The sequence below is a fragment of the Aplidium turbinatum genome, chromosome 14, assembly GCF_918807975.1.
Source record: "Aplidium turbinatum chromosome 14, kaAplTurb1.1, whole genome shotgun sequence".
In the NCBI taxonomy this organism is placed as follows: Eukaryota; Metazoa; Chordata; class Ascidiacea; order Aplousobranchia; family Polyclinidae; genus Aplidium; species Aplidium turbinatum.
The window spans coordinates 7774775-7793178 of NC_137485.1; the positions used below are offsets into that span (position 1 = coordinate 7774775).

The 18404-nt window shown below is 39.3% G+C and overlaps 1 protein-coding gene across 1 annotated transcript in view; it reads left to right on the forward strand.

The window, feature by feature from the left end:
* Nucleotides 1-1371: 1371 nt before the first annotated feature.
* LOC145782858 (FHF complex subunit HOOK-interacting protein 1B-like) overlaps nucleotides 1372-18404 on the forward strand; it is a 39990-nt gene continuing 22957 nt past the window's right edge. The window contains exons 1-4 of the mRNA XM_082594623.1: nucleotides 1372-1482; nucleotides 1750-1909; nucleotides 5920-6032; nucleotides 6212-6318. Of these exons, the coding sequence (XP_082450749.1) occupies nucleotides 1372-1482; nucleotides 1750-1909; nucleotides 5920-6032; nucleotides 6212-6318 (491 nt within the window). The remainder of the gene's footprint in view (nucleotides 1483-1749; nucleotides 1910-5919; nucleotides 6033-6211; nucleotides 6319-18404) is intronic.

An 18404-nucleotide genomic window follows, 5' to 3' on the forward strand; every position in this document is an offset into this window, starting at 1 on the left:
TTAAACAACAAGAGTTGTTTAACAAACTGTGCAAACTGGTAGGAAAAAATTGCAATATAATAACGTAGGGTAGGTAATTTAGAAATATTTAACATAGGGCAGTAGAATACCGGGATGACTCACTTTACTGATTTTTCTTGTGAAATGGACAGCTGGAGGGTTACTAAGAAGTTTAAAAATTAGTAGAACTACGCAACGTTTTCTTTGCTTTTGCGTAAATTCATTCTCATCAAATGAATTGCTATATTTGGTTAAAATTTTGGGTGCTCGAAGATCAGCAGAACCTTACTGAGGCTACCTACCATTACCGCTGTTGCGTGAAGTTAACCGCTGCATTACCACGACTTGAATACCTATTAAATAAACATGATATCACATATTTCCTACATTTATTTTGGCGATACACTCTTTGAATACACTTGGGGAGGTCATATAAACTGCACCTGAGTATGCGACATATGGGTAGACCTCAAGCTGTAGTTGCATCAAATTTTGTCATAACATTATGACCCTCCAGTTGTTCACCTTAATTTTGAGTGAGCAATCCCCTATTTCTACCATCCCTAATTTAACAGCAAAACCTTAAGCTTCAAATTACTGTGACGGATATCGTAGCCTACTATTGAAAGCTTATCACGTCAGAGTGATTTATCAATAGGTGCTAATTAGGTATGACACCAACAGACTTAACCAAAGCCAAAATTGGTATGTTTTTCTTGAAACTAATATATTCGCAAGGTCTACGTCACTTGTTAAGTAGCCTACGGTAGGCCTATACAGTGAACTGCATCCACTCCTCAGAATTTTAGAAACTTTATTAAGCTATACATTTTGTTTGCATCAGTGTAGCCATACGTAGCAGTTTAATATACTTAGACAGCATATCATTAATTTTATATATTAATTAAATGTCGGCAGACTTTAAACTAGCATTAGAAATGACCGATTTGCTGGCTGGGTATTATGGAATGGATGTCAGCCTACAGTCAGTTGCCTAGTAGCTCAGTTGGTAAAGCGCCTACCTTAATAAATAGAAAAACCTTCAAAATTGAAGTGAACTTCATGGTTCTCCAGGACAGCTCTCCATTCAGCGGCTACTAGCAGATAGAATAAATCATAGATAACACTTCATCAAAATGATATATAAACCTTATCTGTCAATCTTCTTGACCAGGCCTGTGTTGGTGATTCAAAGCCTCTAGCCTACGTGTATGCGAAGCTGCAAGGATTGCTTTTTCATTAAATGAATTGTTTGTTTGTTGATTAGGTTAGGCTGGGTCTATTATGTATCTGATGTGATGAAAATTTAAGATGGAATTGAATAGTTAGTGATGGGTGATTCCGTAGTGTTATAACCTGTTTCACAGAAACATGGATTGGTTTAAAAAGTTGAAAAAGTCAGATGAACCACCAAGTCTGCCTACAAAAGCTTTGCCAGAAGCTGCAACAAGTTTTACTGCGTTTAAAGACCACTGGAATAAGGTTGAACAGAATCTTTTATTGGGAAAGTTTGTTATTATATAGAATTTGAGGTTGATTTGCCACCTAGTTAAAGTGATTTAATAAGAGTTAGAGGTTTAATTTTGCTATGGTTTTTTGGCATTCCTGTTTCACTTCCTTTGGCTCTAACGGCATTTTAGTAGGCTATGCTAGATTCAGATCATGTCATAAAGATCAAAAACTGGCTTATATCTTTTGGAATACATGTATCTGTACATAACAACACATTTTGTTTACATTTCTTCATAGATTTCTGGCATCATCAGTGCAACAAGTCCCGTAGCAGCGTTTATCCCCACAAAAGAAACATCGGTTCCAAAAATCGAAAACATAACTGCTGATGATGTTGACTCTGTTGCCAATCTTTTGGAACAAATGATTTTTTTACTTATTGAAGAACAATGCTCTGGTATTTTAACTTTTGTTAACACTATTACTAGGGTGGTCCAAAAAAAACTTTTTTTGTAAATGTTAATGTCTCACCCTAAAATATTGTTACCATTGATGAGAAAATGATATATGTGAATTTTCATAAAGATTGGTTGATATTTAGGGGTTGCTACCGGGGTTCAAAGTTTTGTCGTTTGCCCCCATTTTAACGTTTCGAGAGGATATGATATGATACGGTACAGTAAAAAATACGGTACAGTGCCATTGTATATTGCAATAAAAATACAGTTTAATAATTACTCTATGGTCTGTTTATAAACTCATGTGTCTGTATTACGAATTATACTAACTGGTGTACATGTACGAAATGTGCGACTTTGTATAAGGTAAAGGTGAGTCCCATACTTGAATACAAGCATCGAGGGATGAGGTTCTCATTATACTAAGCCTTCGGCACTAACGAGAGTAGGGTGGCCAGTTCCTTTCTCTCGGCCGCCTTTACTTCAGCAACTACGCCCACCCAATATATTATACCCTGGGTAGAGGTGGGCGTGGGTGGTGTTTGTCAACAACCAGTATAAGCCGGGAGTCAAACCAGGATTGCATAAATGGAAAGCGAGCGCGTCACCGCTGCGACTTTGTATACTTGTGTTTAAAATTCAGAGACTAAATTGGACATTCATTAACAGCTTTAGAATACAACAAATAAACTACATACAGGAATTATTGCGCGAGGGTCTTTCTACTGCAGTCTGGATATCGCTGACGGTGATCGGCGACGACACGCAAAAGATACTGTTTTTGTTCTTCGTCACATGTGTGTAATGTGTTGTATTCCGTGATCAACGCCACTCCACGCTCGGCAATGTCCCAACCGGGGTGCCAATTGCAATGCTCAAGGGTGCCGCGAGATATTTTAACTTTAACCCGTTAAGTGTGGAATTTATTTATTTATTTTAACTCTAATCCACAATAAGCCTTTGTTTTCTCGCCCAGGAATAACAGCGTGAAAGAGATTTTGAATCGTTGCTGTTTTTTCCATAAAAACGTTTGAAACGCATCATTATTGCCAGGTTTCATGATTTTATTTTGCGTTTCACGGCGCACAAAGTCAAATTGCAGTGATGGATTATCGGATTGTGTGACCCAGCACGATTATAAAATTGCACGATTGTTTGCGAACCACTATAAAATAGAAACTTTTGCATGGGGGATACCATACCTGCGCATACAAACACGATAGCCTACATAGCTAATCGAGAAAAGGCTAAGTTATAATTGATTTATTCTTTATACCAGTGCTCCGCAACCTTTATTTACTCACGGCACACTTAAAAACTCTTTAAAATTTTGCGGCACAATTCGGCCGACACATTTTCAAAATGTAAAAAATAACTATCATCTTTTTAATGAGATATTTGCGCTTGTTTCTTGCTTTAATAAAGTTAACAATTTGGATACAGTCATTCATTGTTTCTGTCAGCTCCCTTGTAAAATGTTTGATCATCAAGGCTTCCCTGTGTAAGCAGCAATACATAAGTTGAATGGCTGGATTTTGACGTTTTACCCATGCAGCTAAACTTCTTCCTTCGCCCACCATTGCTGAAGCACCATCTGTGCAAACGTTGATGCAGTTATTCCAATGGATACCATGGGTTATGAAAAACTCGTTGGTCACTCTAAAAATTTCCTGGCCAGTCGTTCGTTCCTGGCTGGAAGTTCTTTGCAAAATAATTAGGCTACTCGTTTGTTATGGACTCGCCATTGACAAAACGTTGGCTACTACACTTAATAGCTGTGCTTTCAATATTACGAAATTTTTCATTAAACACTGCTAACTGACAATTCAAAATGACCTAGCCTGACTTCTAAAAACGCACTACCACGTTAACCAGCCTTTTTTAAAACTAAGGCAGCCTTCCCATTGCGAAAACTTCAATGTGAGGCAAAAAAATCATAAATGCACTGTGGGAAGTCTAGCTAGAGTTTGAGTTGTCTTGCAGTGGTAAAGCGAGAATTTTTAAAACATAAAAACTCCTTTCTTTTCAAAAAGTATGTTCTGATGATAGTTATCCCGCGGCACACCGGTTGCGGAGCACTGCTTTATACTTATATGAATATATTTTGTGAATTGCTTTGCGATTACAATTGGGTCTCCAAATTAGTGGATTTTCCGTACAAACGAACATTAAAACTAAAAAAACGAGAACGACTGCTTATAGTCGAGGAAGAAATGTGGGTGGCTTTGTCGAATGTGCCTCGAGATATTAAGGGACTTGTGCAAGAAGTCAAGCCCAAATTTCACACTAAATTTTGAATAAATACATTTATTTATGCGCGCTATACTGTACAACTCATTCTGTGCTATTTCATACAGTTACTTGAAATACAGAAATCTCATAAAATTGACCCAGTTTTGCCAGGATGCCGCAAACTATTTATCTCTTCGATAGGGTGCCGCAAGGTCAAGAAGGTTGGGAACCACTGCTCTAAACCCTTGACAGCCTGTTTTAACCTAAAAGGAGGACTTTCTGATGATTACCCTTTTAGGGTGAAACAGGCTGTCAAGGGTTTAGACAGTGGTTCTCAACCTTTTCTGAGTCATGGCCCCCCAGACTGTGGCTCTAAAAGACCATGGCCCCTTGAGCAAAATAAAAATGTATTTGTTTAAAGAACAATGAATTGAAATCAATAAAAACAGTTAACGAATGATTTAATGCTTTCTTTTTCGTAATAGACTACGCTAGTAAATCAAGCGTATCCTTAATTGTTACGCTACAATCACAAAAGATGATGCAACATGCAGTGAGATAGAACATATGATGAAAAAACATGCTTTTAGCTAGCTTTACGATACTAACACCTACATGAGTGTTTTTTGTGTCACAATTCTGTTATAATTCATCAATACATGTTATAATTTATTAATGAAGCTTTTTATCGTGGCTCCCCTGAGAACGCTCTGTGGTCCCCTTGGGGGGCCGAAGGCCACGGTTGAGAACCCCTGGTTTAGAGGGTAATAACTATGTATGTACTATGTATATTAGTTTACATCATGTACATTTGTACATGTAGTTTATTTACTGTCTTCTAAAGCTGTTATTGATTGTCAAATTTAGTCTCTGAACTTTAAACACAAGTATACAAAGTCGCACATTTTGTATATATATGTAGACCAGTTAGTATAATTCGTAATACAGACGTACATGAGTTTATAAACAGACTATATAGAGTAATTATTAAACTGTATTTTTCTTGCAATATGCCATGGCACTGTACCATATTTTTTACTGTACCGTATCATATCTGTATCACATCCTCTTAAAACGTTAAAATGGGGGCAAACGACAAAACTTTGAACCCCGGTAGCAACCCCTAAATATCAACCAATCTTTATGAAAATTCACATATATCATTTTCTCATCAATGGTAACAATATTTTAGGGTGAGACATTAACATTTACAAAAAAATTTTTTTTGGACCACCCTAACTATTACTAAGTAACTTAGTTTAGTGGTGATACTCTGTGATCTATTATATGGCTAAGCAAAATGTTTTGTTAAGAATTAAATATTGTTGATTATCTACAGACAGTATCTTGTATATATATCTTCTTTTTCCCGTCACCCTGTACACTTTCTCATTTGTGTGAAAATGGCAAAACAGCAAAGACCTTAGGCTTATCAGCTCTGATAAGGCTGAAATACCCCCACATACCGTACTTAACTGCTATTATTACTAGCTTCACTGTTAGCTACCAATATTTGGGATTTCACAGCCAGTGTAGGTTGTAGAAGCTATATATATATACTAGTACACTAATATGGTTAGCAGATCATACGTCCTTGATGCATTAATGAGTTCTCAACTGCCTTTGCCTTGTGGTGAAGGTCGGGTAGAACTGCCCATTTTCTTAGTAAAATAATCTTCCATTGCTTTTTGTATCTGATTTTCATTATCTTGTTTATTTTTAATGAATAGTTACCATGTGATTGCACAGTAAAACAAATTGTAATCTCTCGTTGCAGGTGAGTTGTTTGGGCCAATTCTAGATTACACCATCAATCAAAATGTTTTCAAAAAGCTGCAAGAATGGTGGAAAAGTTCGTCTACCCACAAGGAACAGATTATGCTTAACCTGGTAATGATACAATGTTTTATTATCATTTTTTAATTTGAAACATTTTGTAGTTTTAAGGTTTGTGTTTCTTGTCATGATTTTGTAGTAGGTACAACATGTTTCACTGAATGCAAAGGTTGCCAACTTGCCATCCTTAACTGTACTGTGCTGCTATGGAATTAAAGCTCCTTATATTTTAGTTAAAAGTCTACGAAGTGCTCATCAGTCAAGCTCAGCATACGCTCCTCCACCACAAAGAGCTTGTCACTCCTATGTTGCAATTGCTCTCCCAGAATTACCAGCCTATGTAAGTTGTATTGAGCATTATCTTTCTTACCTCGCTAATTCACGTGCATTCTATCGTTTACGACTGTTTCCAAGACTATTCTCAATTATTCATCTGAATAGACGTTTAACCTGCACTCACTACTAGTATTAAATGGACAGGGGTGTAAATTTTTGTGTCTCTATCAGCAATCATATTATGAACAAAGTTTCGCATGTCTTGGACGATTAAACCAAAGACTGGTGAGTTTCTGGTAACCTTTCAGTGTAGTCTGGGAAATATTATCAATCTTGGGTGGTAAATATGATCTGATTTATTTTTTTTGTCATTTATCGGTCATTGACCAATTTTTTAGCAAAATGTCCGAAAAGAATATAGTAAATTTGGTCAAAATGTCCGAAAAAATATAATATAGTCCATTGACTATATATGACCAAAAATGACTAAAAATGGCCGAAATAATTAAAATTGACCGAATTTTTTTAAGTCATTTTGGACAAATGACCGAAAAGTCTCAGCGAAAAAAAAAAAGAATACGATAGACCCTCAGACGAATAAGGTGCACTAGAAAAAGAAATTTACATTAGAATTTGCTCATGTTCTTTTGGTACCTACATGAATTTGTTGAAAATATGAGATGCTGTATATATCATCAGCAGCCGATTGTAGCAAGAATTGACAGCGGCAGACACATGTTTTGTCCATTAGGCTCATCAATATCGCACCACTAATTTATCCCACAGACTATCGACCACCGTCTTTACCAGTAAATTAATCTTTTTCCATTGTAGAAAGAAAACAACTACAGCAGCGTCCAGCAAGCTGTTAGGGTATACAAATGCATCATGTAGAAAGGAGCGTTCTTTCAGCAGTCAGCATAGGGCTGAATAGTGAATACTCACTAGGACAGCGAGCAATTGTGATTCACTAACTGCCTAATTCTCTCCTTTCTACATAATGTGATATCTATGTTGAATTATATGCAGCTCAAGGATGTCAATCAGTCAATAAGGAACATACACAGCATGTGCATTTTGTTCGTGGGATGTAGCGATTGAGACTATTAGAATTATAGAAAAAATGAGAAAAGGAAGACGAAAGAAAACGTGGGATGACACCGTGAAAGATGAGGAGACAAAAAGAAACCTGAAAATTGAAGATGCCAACAACAGAGAGAGATGGTAAAGTTGCTGCAGGAAACTGGTCTTTCCTGCTCTTTTGGGGGTCCACGTCTTTTAGGCGCAGACAGTTAGGCGCCAGTCAGATAGGCGCGCACACTGTGGCGTCTGGATATTTAGGTGCTGAGCACTGTGGCGCCCGTTTATTTAGGTGCTATTCCTAGTGAAGTCTGCAGATTGTATCAGCTTGGCAGGTAGGGCAATGTTTTCACACAAAATGTTAGTGAACAGAAAAATATGTTGTTTTGTTAATGCGCGTGTGGAGATGAGGTGTGAGACAACGCTCTACTACTCTTGATATTAGCACATCTCAAAAGGACATTTGCTATGCATCCTGAACACAGGCTGCAACCAGATGGAACCTTACTTAATTTGTTATCTTTTGCAATTACTTCTAGTCGGGATGGATTGGTCGTGTGGCGAGTTCATATGAGACAACGCTCTACTACATGAATACATTTCTATAGGGCATATGAACCCTGACTACAACTTGCAAGCATAATGACGCGAGTTTGCTCGTTATTAAACCTAGGGGTTTTGACGGAAAACTAAGTTACTCTTCACTCAAGCCTACCACCCGCTTGAATATAAGCTAAGCTATGTGAAAAGCATTGCCCTACCTGCCAGGCTGATACAATCTGCAGATTTTACTAGAAATAGCACCTAAATGGACGGGCGCCACAGTGCTCTGCACCTAAATATCCAGACGCCACAGTGTGCGCACCTTTTTGACCGGCGCCTAGCTGTCTGCGCCTAAAAGACTTGCTCCCTCTTTTGGGATGAAGACCAGGCTTCTTTGAAGCAAAATGGATGATGAATATTATAAGCAACTATTTGAGGTTAAACTGAGTTTCAGTTTATTCACGAAAGTCGAAACACAGCTTTTTAATTCATTAAAAATGCATAAGTTTTGTTCAGTAGAGCCTGTTGTCCAATGAATTGTATACCTGCTGTTGAGTCAAAACAAAGGTCAGTAAGATGATACAAAGATCTAGCCACTTTATCTAGATTAAAATTGGCATTTGTCGTTGTTCCGTTCACAGCACTGTGCTCTGTGTGGCGGGGCAATAGTATCCGCATTGAGCAGTCAACAAAACGACGAAATCTATTGCATTATTGACGAATCTTTTCAAACAAGTTTCTGCACTCGCCACCCCTCTCTTTGCTTTGTCAATGTGTTCAGTATACATTCTCAAAACATTCAAAGTAATCTAGTTTGAACTGAGCCAATACTTCTGAAGGAACCCACACAGCAAACCAGTCTGCAGACGTTAAATAGGAAATGGTTTGCTGTCTGGGGTTCTTGTTAGAAACACATTAATCTTACTTTGCTGCTGTATGGCAAACAATTTCTTCCTTTCTGGTTTCCCCAGCAAAAACTAACTCTTTCTAAAACATTGCTTCCACGTCTAATAGGGTTAGTTTAATGCAAAGAGATTAAAAGTACGCATTGCAGTTACTAGAGTTGTAAATGCAAAAAAAACGAACCGTTTTTTTTTTAAAAAAACGTGTTTTTTTTCAAAAAAATCTTGGGCCAAAAAAACACGCGTTTTTTGGTTTTTTTTCATATTTTTCTGAAAAAGTTGCAAATTTTTTACAATTTGCAGCTTAGTTTCATTATAGTGCTCTTGAAAAACATTAAACTAGTAAAATTGGTTTTATTGGTGTGCTGAAATTCCTAAGTGTGTGTGCTTGGCAGCAGCATATGTTTTTTGCAAAGCCTTATAGCCTACGTTGTTTCACTTTCTTTTTCATTCTCAGGCATGTTTGTGGCAGTAGACCTAACAAACATTGAATTAATGCAATTTGATACATGACATAATGTAGATGAGTTAATTTCTTTTTCCTTTTATGGAAGTGCCCTTTATGGAAGGTAGCCTACGATGTTAGTATACCGGTAGGCTTACTGGTTATTCTTGTACACACTCAATGGGTTGACGAAATTTTGGCAAAAACAAGATGGCAGTATTCAGAACATACATTACCTTGTTTGTGGTAATTTACTAATGCAAGCTATTGCCAATAGCTTGTTTAAACATGTTTTTTTTAACTGATAGCTTAACAACGATGAATATGCTTTATAAATGTTGAAACAGAAGTATTCTTTTCGTGTGTTGTAAGGTCTTAGACACTTTGTCATTGATGCTTCCTGCAGATCATTTGTGACATAATGCAAGAGATCTTATCACTGATATTTTTAGCTGTCAAAAGTCAGTGCATTTGTCAGAAAAGGTTTAGGTTAATGGTCACAGCGGTAAACCATAATCTCTTCTTGGGAAAATTTTAACATAAAGTTCCCGAATCCGTTCGTCTGTATATAATGACCGAAGAAACACACACTTGAACTTCTTTTCAAACTGTATTTCTGTAAAATTAGCCCGAGGCTACCGAAAACGAGGGGGGTGCAACGCCGTACACCAGTGAAAAACTGTCACTACAGAACAGATTACTTGGATAAAAGACGGAACCTTTGTCCAGCTAGCAAGCACTAAGCCAACAGTTAAATGTGCGGCCAACTTTCAAACAATCATTTTACGAATGACCAGAATAGATATCAATATCTCAAATTCACGTAGAAAGTAACTGTGACGCAATAATGAAAGACAATTATGAAGTCATTCAAACAGGTGTTTAAAGCTGATGTAATATTTCCTGTTTAAACAGGCCCAAACAGGTCCAAACAGGTTTGACACAAGTCTATGAACGATGGTGCAATTTTGGCACATTTTCTAGCAACTTCCATGACGTAATATTCAGTAGACTTGAACGGTTTTTATATGACGTTTGAATAGGTGAACCATTGTCTGGAACATAGCGGCCCCTAGTTATGACAGTCTGACATGGCATAACTAAAAAAGAATTGACGACAATTGTGAGCCAATGAATAAAAACACATGATACACTAATTGTTTGAATCACTCACGTTTAAGTTAATAGACAAATACAAAGGGCATGCAAAGAATGAACAGCAATAAGAATAAACACGACGATACATGAAATTGGTACCATAGGTACACGCTAAAGTGACGCTATATACAATAGTTGCGATAATAACTGACTGTTCCGGGCTCAGACAAGGGTCGGCCACCGCAGACAAAACCAGGCTCAAACCCTAACACTTAGGTGTTCTTTACGGGGGCGAGGCACGAAATATCCCTCAACACGTAGTCTACTTTCACTTTCCCCGTACTCTCATCATAGTTGCAGACGGCAACTTTGGCTCTACGAACCACAGGCTTCCCTTTCCTAATTTGTGGAACTACCTCATGCACCCTCCCAAGTTGATACTTCCCACGTTTACCAATGTCTTGGAGAGAACCTACAACTACAAGTTGACCAGGCTCCAAATTCTCGGCCATTTTTAGCCATTTTTTCCGGCCCTGAAGACCTGGCAAGTAAAAATCGATCCATTTACTCCAAAACTGCTGAGAAAGTGACAAATTGAACCGATAATCCCTTCTTAATTGGTCACGATCATGTGGTTGCCCAACAGCACAGTATGGGTCTAAGTATGGGGTCAAAAGTGAGGCAGGGGTGATGACAGTAAAATCCCTAGGGTCGTCACTCAAAGGTACCAAAGGGCGTTCGTTCACGATCCGAACGGCACTGCTGGTGTACGTAAGCAATTCAATGAAATTGGGCTTGCGTATTGAAGAGTCCAAAATGTGAAAAAAGTACTTGGTCATATCGGCCACGAAACCAAATCTACTCAGCCGAAATCCAGCCAAGAGATCTGCCAGAGAGTTTAACAAATCAGGACACGAAAACATTACATCATTAACACAAGTTCCTCGAAGTTCAGACTTGCCATCGTAAACAATACGCTTTTTTAATTGTGACGTCACAAAGTATGGTAAATACCATTCAAATCCCTTGACATTTCCTGCTTCACCCGCACGCTCAATATAGCCATTAGATTTAAGATCTTTCATGGTGTCAGTAAGGAAATCACGAAGTTCAGGTTGTTTTAAAGCTTTCTTTCTTAAAGCAGCAGCTCTATCTGACGCCAACACAAAATTGTTAGGTAGATCAATATCTTCCTTCAACGGAACAGGTATCTCAAATCGACCATCTTTCAACTCAATATTCGGTTCGACAAGTTCTCTAGCCAAAATATCATTGCGAGACAATTCACAGGTTTCATTTTGCAAAGTCAAATCCTGAATGACTTTATTCAGGTCTGCTATTTCCATATCACGAGACTCAATTTTACGCTGAAAGCCAGAGATGACATCCGACTCTGAAGACGTCTGCACTCTGCACACTTCAGCAACGCTTTCAACTAAGGGTGACTTACCACCACAAGCCAACCAACCGAGAGGAGTGAGTAAAGCATGCGGTTCACTACGATTTTCACCAACACGCCCTTCTTTAGCCCACATCAAATAAGCGTTGTCGTTGCCAATCAGTACATCTACAGTAGGCCTACTACAATCATTCAAATGAAACATATTCACGTCATGAAAATGACGGAAACTACTTAAATCCTGCTTATGTGGTAAAGTTTTAACATCGTCAGCCCAAGCTGGGTTAACCACCGAAGTTATATCACAAAACGGTTCATTCGTCTCTAACGACTGAATGTTGAGTTTAACAAGGTCAGCACAAGTAGGTTTCTGACCAGCCAGAGTATCCATTTTAAACGACGCTTTATCATACGGTTTAAGACCAAGTTCGCACACCAAATCACTCGAAACAAACGTCAACTGCGAACCAGGATCATGCTGACAATACACCAACTTCGATTTGCCAGTCATTGGATTCAAAACACGAGCAGCAGTAACGCGGTTAAAGGCTGCTTTAACATTTCCAATCTTAACATTACGCACAGGAACTCTGGCACCAGCATCATCTTTACCGACCGAATCCAGAGAATCACGTGACGTCACATAAAAATCATGCAGAAGAAAATAGTGTTTCCTATCGTTGTTAGGCCCACACTGACGACAGTTGTTTGCATGATTACAGTCCTTAACCATATGCTGGCGCAAACAGTTCAAGCATTTTCCAGCTTTCACAATGACATCTCTCCGACCTTTAGGTGTCAAGCGCAAAAATTCTTTACAATTAGACAAAAAATGATATTCAACTTGACCACGTGACGAACAACAAAAACATGCCGGTATGTCACTACGTCTGGCCACACCGCCGCGCGGTGCGCCAACAGCAGTCGAGTACTGCGAACTCCCTGAAATCACATTATCATGGGGTTTTACCGACGTCTGCCTAACCGGACATGAAGGCAATTTTCCTTTGCCAAACTTTTTAGCATAATGCTAAAATCAGTCGACTTGCGCGTTTCCTCCCGTACTACAAAATCAAACAAACTCTGAAAGGTAGGTTCCTCAGTGCTACCATACTGATCACCTAAAAAGTCAAGATAACGCTGCTTAGCGTCAAACGGGAGTCGCTTAGCCAAATCCAAAACAAAACGTCCTTCTAATTTGTCACGCTGACCATAAGCTTGCGCGTAAAGCAAACACTGCGATAATTCATCTTTAAACGCTTTCAGATCACTGGAAGAGGTCGAAGTCAATTTGCTACCATAGCGATACTTTCTAATTTCTGGTTCTGCGAAAAGACCTCCACGAACCCCAAAACGCTGGGACAATCGAGCTAACGACACTTCTATCCTGTCTTCCTCTGACAAGCCAGGGGTGTCAGAAACCAAATTAACAATCGTTTGCGCAGCTGTTCTAACACAAGCTGCTTGCAACAAAGTCAAACGAGTTCCCTTAAAGGGCGAAGCTGCCATCAAGGCCGTAACACGATTTTTAAAGAAGACAAATGGCATATTATTACCATCGTAACCAATCAAGGCCGCCTTATCGAAGAACGTCCTACTATTTTGGTATTCAAAAAAGCAATCCTGCTGTTGAGAACTCGATTTAGCGGGAGAAGACAAGCTATATCCCTTAAGGGGCTGAGTGGGCTCAGTCACATGCACAGCCCGATCACGATCCTCAAACACGTTAAAATCAGGAGACACGATACGCCTCTCACAACCACCCAAATTACGTGTAGCTGGGCGATCAGCAACTAGCGGCTCAGAAAACTTTGAAGGGGGCAAAGCATTACTGCTAATGGCGGCCCCGTGACCTGTACGCTCTGGGGGAGGAGTTCGGTTGTAATTTGCAGACCTTGGCTCTACAGCCTTCGGAAGACCCTTAGCCGCGGCCCTGAGACCTCCTGAAACAGCTGGAAAACATGTGGATTGTACAGGTCCACTTACAGATTGAACAGGCGTCTGGAAAAGGTTAGGTAAATTAAACTGCGATTGATGTTCACTTCTGGAATGCCTAGAAGAGCCCTTCCTAGAGCTACGCCGGGAGCCCAACTCAGAACGATATTCAGCTAAAGCTACCTCCTTACGTTGTTCAGCCCTCAACTGTGCGTCTTTGAGTGCGAACTCAGCAGCTCTCGCTTCGGCTTTCGCGGCAGCCTCAGCTCGAATGGCCTCAGTTCTCGCGGCGGCCTCAGCAGCTCTCGCTTCGGCCTCAACTCGTATGGTCTCAGCTCTCGCTATGGCCTCAGCAGCTCTTGCTTCGGCCTCAACTCGTATGGTCTCAGCTCTCGCTATGGCCTCAGCAGCTCTTGCTTCGGCCTCGGCTTGGATCTGGAGCTCCTCTCGTCTTAGCTGTAGGTTAATTTGTGCAACTATCCGTGACGAGCTCTCAGACATCCTAGTGCTTACATTTGAGGCGCTATCCTCAGGATGTATGTCAGCATCCAACCTATCTGAGAACTCACTTTCTTTTTGTTCGAAGTTATTTTTTAACGAGTTAAATTCGGGATCTACCCTATCACGAAGTTCTGCCAAGATTGCAGAGTTAAAAATTTTACTCAAGAGAGCATGGAAATGCCGTAATTCCTCTTCTAAAGTAGATAACTTAGATCTAAAAATTAACAGTTCCTGCTTATCACTCAAAGAACCTAGGGCTACAGAAAGTTTCCCAATTTGAGTCAAAATATCCCGTCTAAGATGCCGGGCCTCTCAAACTGACTTAGCCTCATCGTTAATGGGTCCCTCCCCAGAATGGCCTGCCCGACTGCAAAGAACATCATCAGGCTTAAACTCAGTCGAGTCGACGGCGGTCGAGTCCCTGTCGCCACCGAGTGTAGACATATTAAATGTTGGGGCTAAATTTTACAATTAAAAAATTAAGTTACACAAACACACAAAATTATTACAGTAGTTATAAAAAACTTAACTGCAAAGACCGTAAAAAATACAAAAAAGAATTTAAATGCACGATACCGTATCTGTACGAGTATGAAGTCCTAAAGTCCACAAAACTTGCTTGGATTCTTCGACTTGAATCTTCAAGCACAGATGGATTGCCTTTAATTTTCTTTCTTGCCAATGAATGTCAAAGTTATTTTTCTTCAGTACCAAACTGAGAAGAAATGTCTTTAAGTTTCTTTGCTTCTGTAGACTACCAACTAACAAGATCTTCTTTTATTATTTCTTTGCTTTTGTAGCCTACCAACCAACAACTTCGTCTTTTATTTTTTGCTTCTAAGTGCTTCTGTGCCAAACACTAGACAGAGAATCGTCTTTTATTTTTTTGCTTCTAAGTGCTTCTTAGCCTACCAACTAACAAACTTCGTCTTTTATTTTTTGCTTCTAAGTGCTTCGGTGCCAAACACTAGACAGAGAATCGTCTTTTATTTTTTGCTTCTAAGTGCTTCTGTGCCAAACACTAGACAGAGAATCGTCTTTTATTTCTTTATGCTGCCTGTGCTTCCGTACAAACACCAGCTAGACTAACGTCTTTTATTTTTTATGGTCACAGCGGTAAACCATAATCTCTTGGGAAAATTTTAACATAAAGTTCCCGAATCCGTTCGTCTGTATATAATGACCGAAGAAACACACACTTGAACTTCTTTTCAAACAGTGTATTTCTGTAAAATTAGCCCGAGGCTACCGAAAACGAGGGGGGTGCAACGCCGTACACCAGTGAAAAACTGTCACTACAGAACAGATTACTTGGATAAAAGACGGAACCTTTGTCCAGCTAGCAAGCACTAAGCCAACAGTTAAATGTGCGGCCAACTTTCAAACAATCATTTTACGAATGACCAGAATAGATATCAATATCTCAAATTCACGTAGAAAGTAACTGTGACGCAATAATGAAAGACAATTATGAAGTCATTCAAACAGGTGTTTAAAGCTGATGTAATATTTCCTGTTTAAACAGGCCCAAACAGGTCCAAACAGGTTTGACACAAGTCTATGAACGATGGTGCAATTTTGGCACATTTTCTAGCAACTTCCATGACGTAATATTCAGTAGACTTGAACGGTTTTTATATGACGTTTGAATAGGTGAACCATTGTCTGGAACAGTTAATGTTCCTTTCAAATGCCCACCACCCATGTTAACTATTGCTAGTAACTACCAACTATGAATGAAGAAAGTTTCCCCTTAAAGTGGAGTTTTTCAGCACTGCTCGCAGTGTTCACATAGTGAATAAATGCTTCATAATACTTTTCCTGACAAGAATAAAGTTTTACCCATATTAGGCTACCGCAATGCAGGATAAAGATACAAAACAAACATCAAAGATGAAAACTTATTTTATTTGAGAACTACGCTGAAGTAAAAAGGAGTGAAAATTGACCTCTTGTCGTTACGCACCAATAAAACCATGATGCGTAACTTTAATTTTTTTTTTTTATTGGGTAGAGAAAAGATTGATGAAAAGTTTGGCAAAAACAGAAAAGTGCTAAAGTCTCAAAGTCCTGAAAACTACAGTAGTTCAATTTGGATAGATAAGTGCAACCATACTTCTTTTAAAAATGTCTATGACAGCACAATGGTGTGATTAAGGGAAAACAAACATGACTATGACATCACAATGGAGTATTGAACCTCTTCAGGGAAAATAAAAAACATCAAAATTTTTCCATCTTTCGCTACATTTAAATGTGATTTGGGCTAAAAGTTGGGGCTTTAGCACTACACTGCTTTTGCCAAACTTTTCATCAATTTTTCCTCTACCCAATTAAAAAACCATTTTTTTTTTAAAGTTACGCATCATGGTTTTATTGGTGCATAACGACAAGAGGTTAATTTCTTTTTATCTGAAAAAATAGTTGCCAAAACTTGTTTTAATGTTCATAAACAAATAGCCCACCCCAGAAAACATGGGGTAGAGCTAAATATTATCCAAATATGTTAAGCGGTTCTTGAGATATTGCCATTTCTCTATTGCTTCTTATCTATGAAGCCACCTAGTGGCCAAGGTTACTTCACTTATAACTCGAGAACCGTTTGTGTGATTTTCATCAAGTTGGCACCAAATGCACATCAACTGGAACAACCTCTTGACGTTGTACTGGAAAAGGTGTGGAGTGCTGGTCAAAAGTGCCTTTGTTAAATAGAAAAACAGGACACTGACCACCTGGTCCTAACATGCCCATTAACCAAAATCCCAGGTGGCTTCAAAACTGTACACGAGTGTGGTACTGCATTTAACAACTGGCTCGACCAAATTACAGACAATACTTGAGATGTGCCAACCATAGGACACTGTTACTGCTATTTGAGACAGTGAGAAATCTTTATGGCTCGTGTGTCGAGACTTGGGATCCACAAAATTGCAATGAAAAAATAGGCCTATACCAGACATATAGTCTCATTTAAAGTAAGTTATACGAGTTATGAGACTGTTTCTTTGTTGAAAGAGACGCTATTGCAATGAGTTTACCCTAATTGCTGCATATTGTGACATTTAATGTCAAAATAGGTAAAAAAAACAAAAAAAACGAATAAAAAACAAAAAAAACGATAAAAAACAAAAAAACGAGCTCGTTTTTTTTAAAAACAAAAAAAACCGTTTTTTTACATCTCTAGCAGTTACCCGTTATAGAAACTGCTCAGTATCTATTGTAAATTCTTTTCATGAGCTATGTTTATGAAGCATCACGAATCATTACAAAAGTTACCATCATTATCTATTTGAATAAGCTGAAGATGCTATTACTAAAGCAAAATCGATTCTTACTTAATAAATAAGGTTAGATTGTGAAGAAAGGCGTTCTTCCCGGCTATCAGCACAAGGCTGATTACTCACTAGCACAGCGAGCTGCAGTGACGCTTCGCTAACCAGAACGGTGTAGCTTCCACGCCAGCCATTGAGACCTCCAATTAAACGTTTAAGTTATTTTGGCAGCCGATTGTAGCATCGAATAGACAGCGATAGACACGTGTTTCGCCCATGAGGCTGGGCTCGTCAGTATCGCACCGTATTCTTGCCACTTGAGTAATCGACCGCCGCTTTACCAGTCAGTTTAACTCTTATCTTTGTGGAAAGAGCCAACAAAACCAGCAGGTGCCAGGGGTAGGTCAATGTGAAGAAAGGCGTTCTTCCCGGCTATCAGCACAAGGCTGATTACTCACTAGCACAGCGAGCTGCAGTGACGCTTCGCTAACCAGAACGGTGTAGCTTCCACGCCAGCCATTGAGACCTCCAATTAAACGTTTTAGTTATTTTGGCAGCCGATTGTAGCATCGAATAGACAGCGATAGACACGTGTTTCGCCCATGAGGCTGGGCTCATCAGTATCGCACCGTATTCTTGCCACTTGAGTAATCGACCGCCGCTTTACCAGTCAGTTTAACTCTTATCTTTGTGGAAAGAAAGAGCCAACAAAACCAGCAGGCGCCAGGGGTAGGTCAATGTGAAGAAAGGCGTTCTTCCCGGCTATCAGCACAAGGCTGATTACTCACTAGCACAGCGAGCTGCAGTGACGCTTCGCTAACCAGAACGGTGTAGCTTCCACGCCAGCCATTGAGACCTCCAATTAAACGTTTAAGTTATTTTGGCAGCCGATTGTAGCATCGAATAGACAGCGATAGACATGTGTTTCGCCCATGAGGCTGGGCTCATCAGTATCGCACCGTATTCTTGCCACTT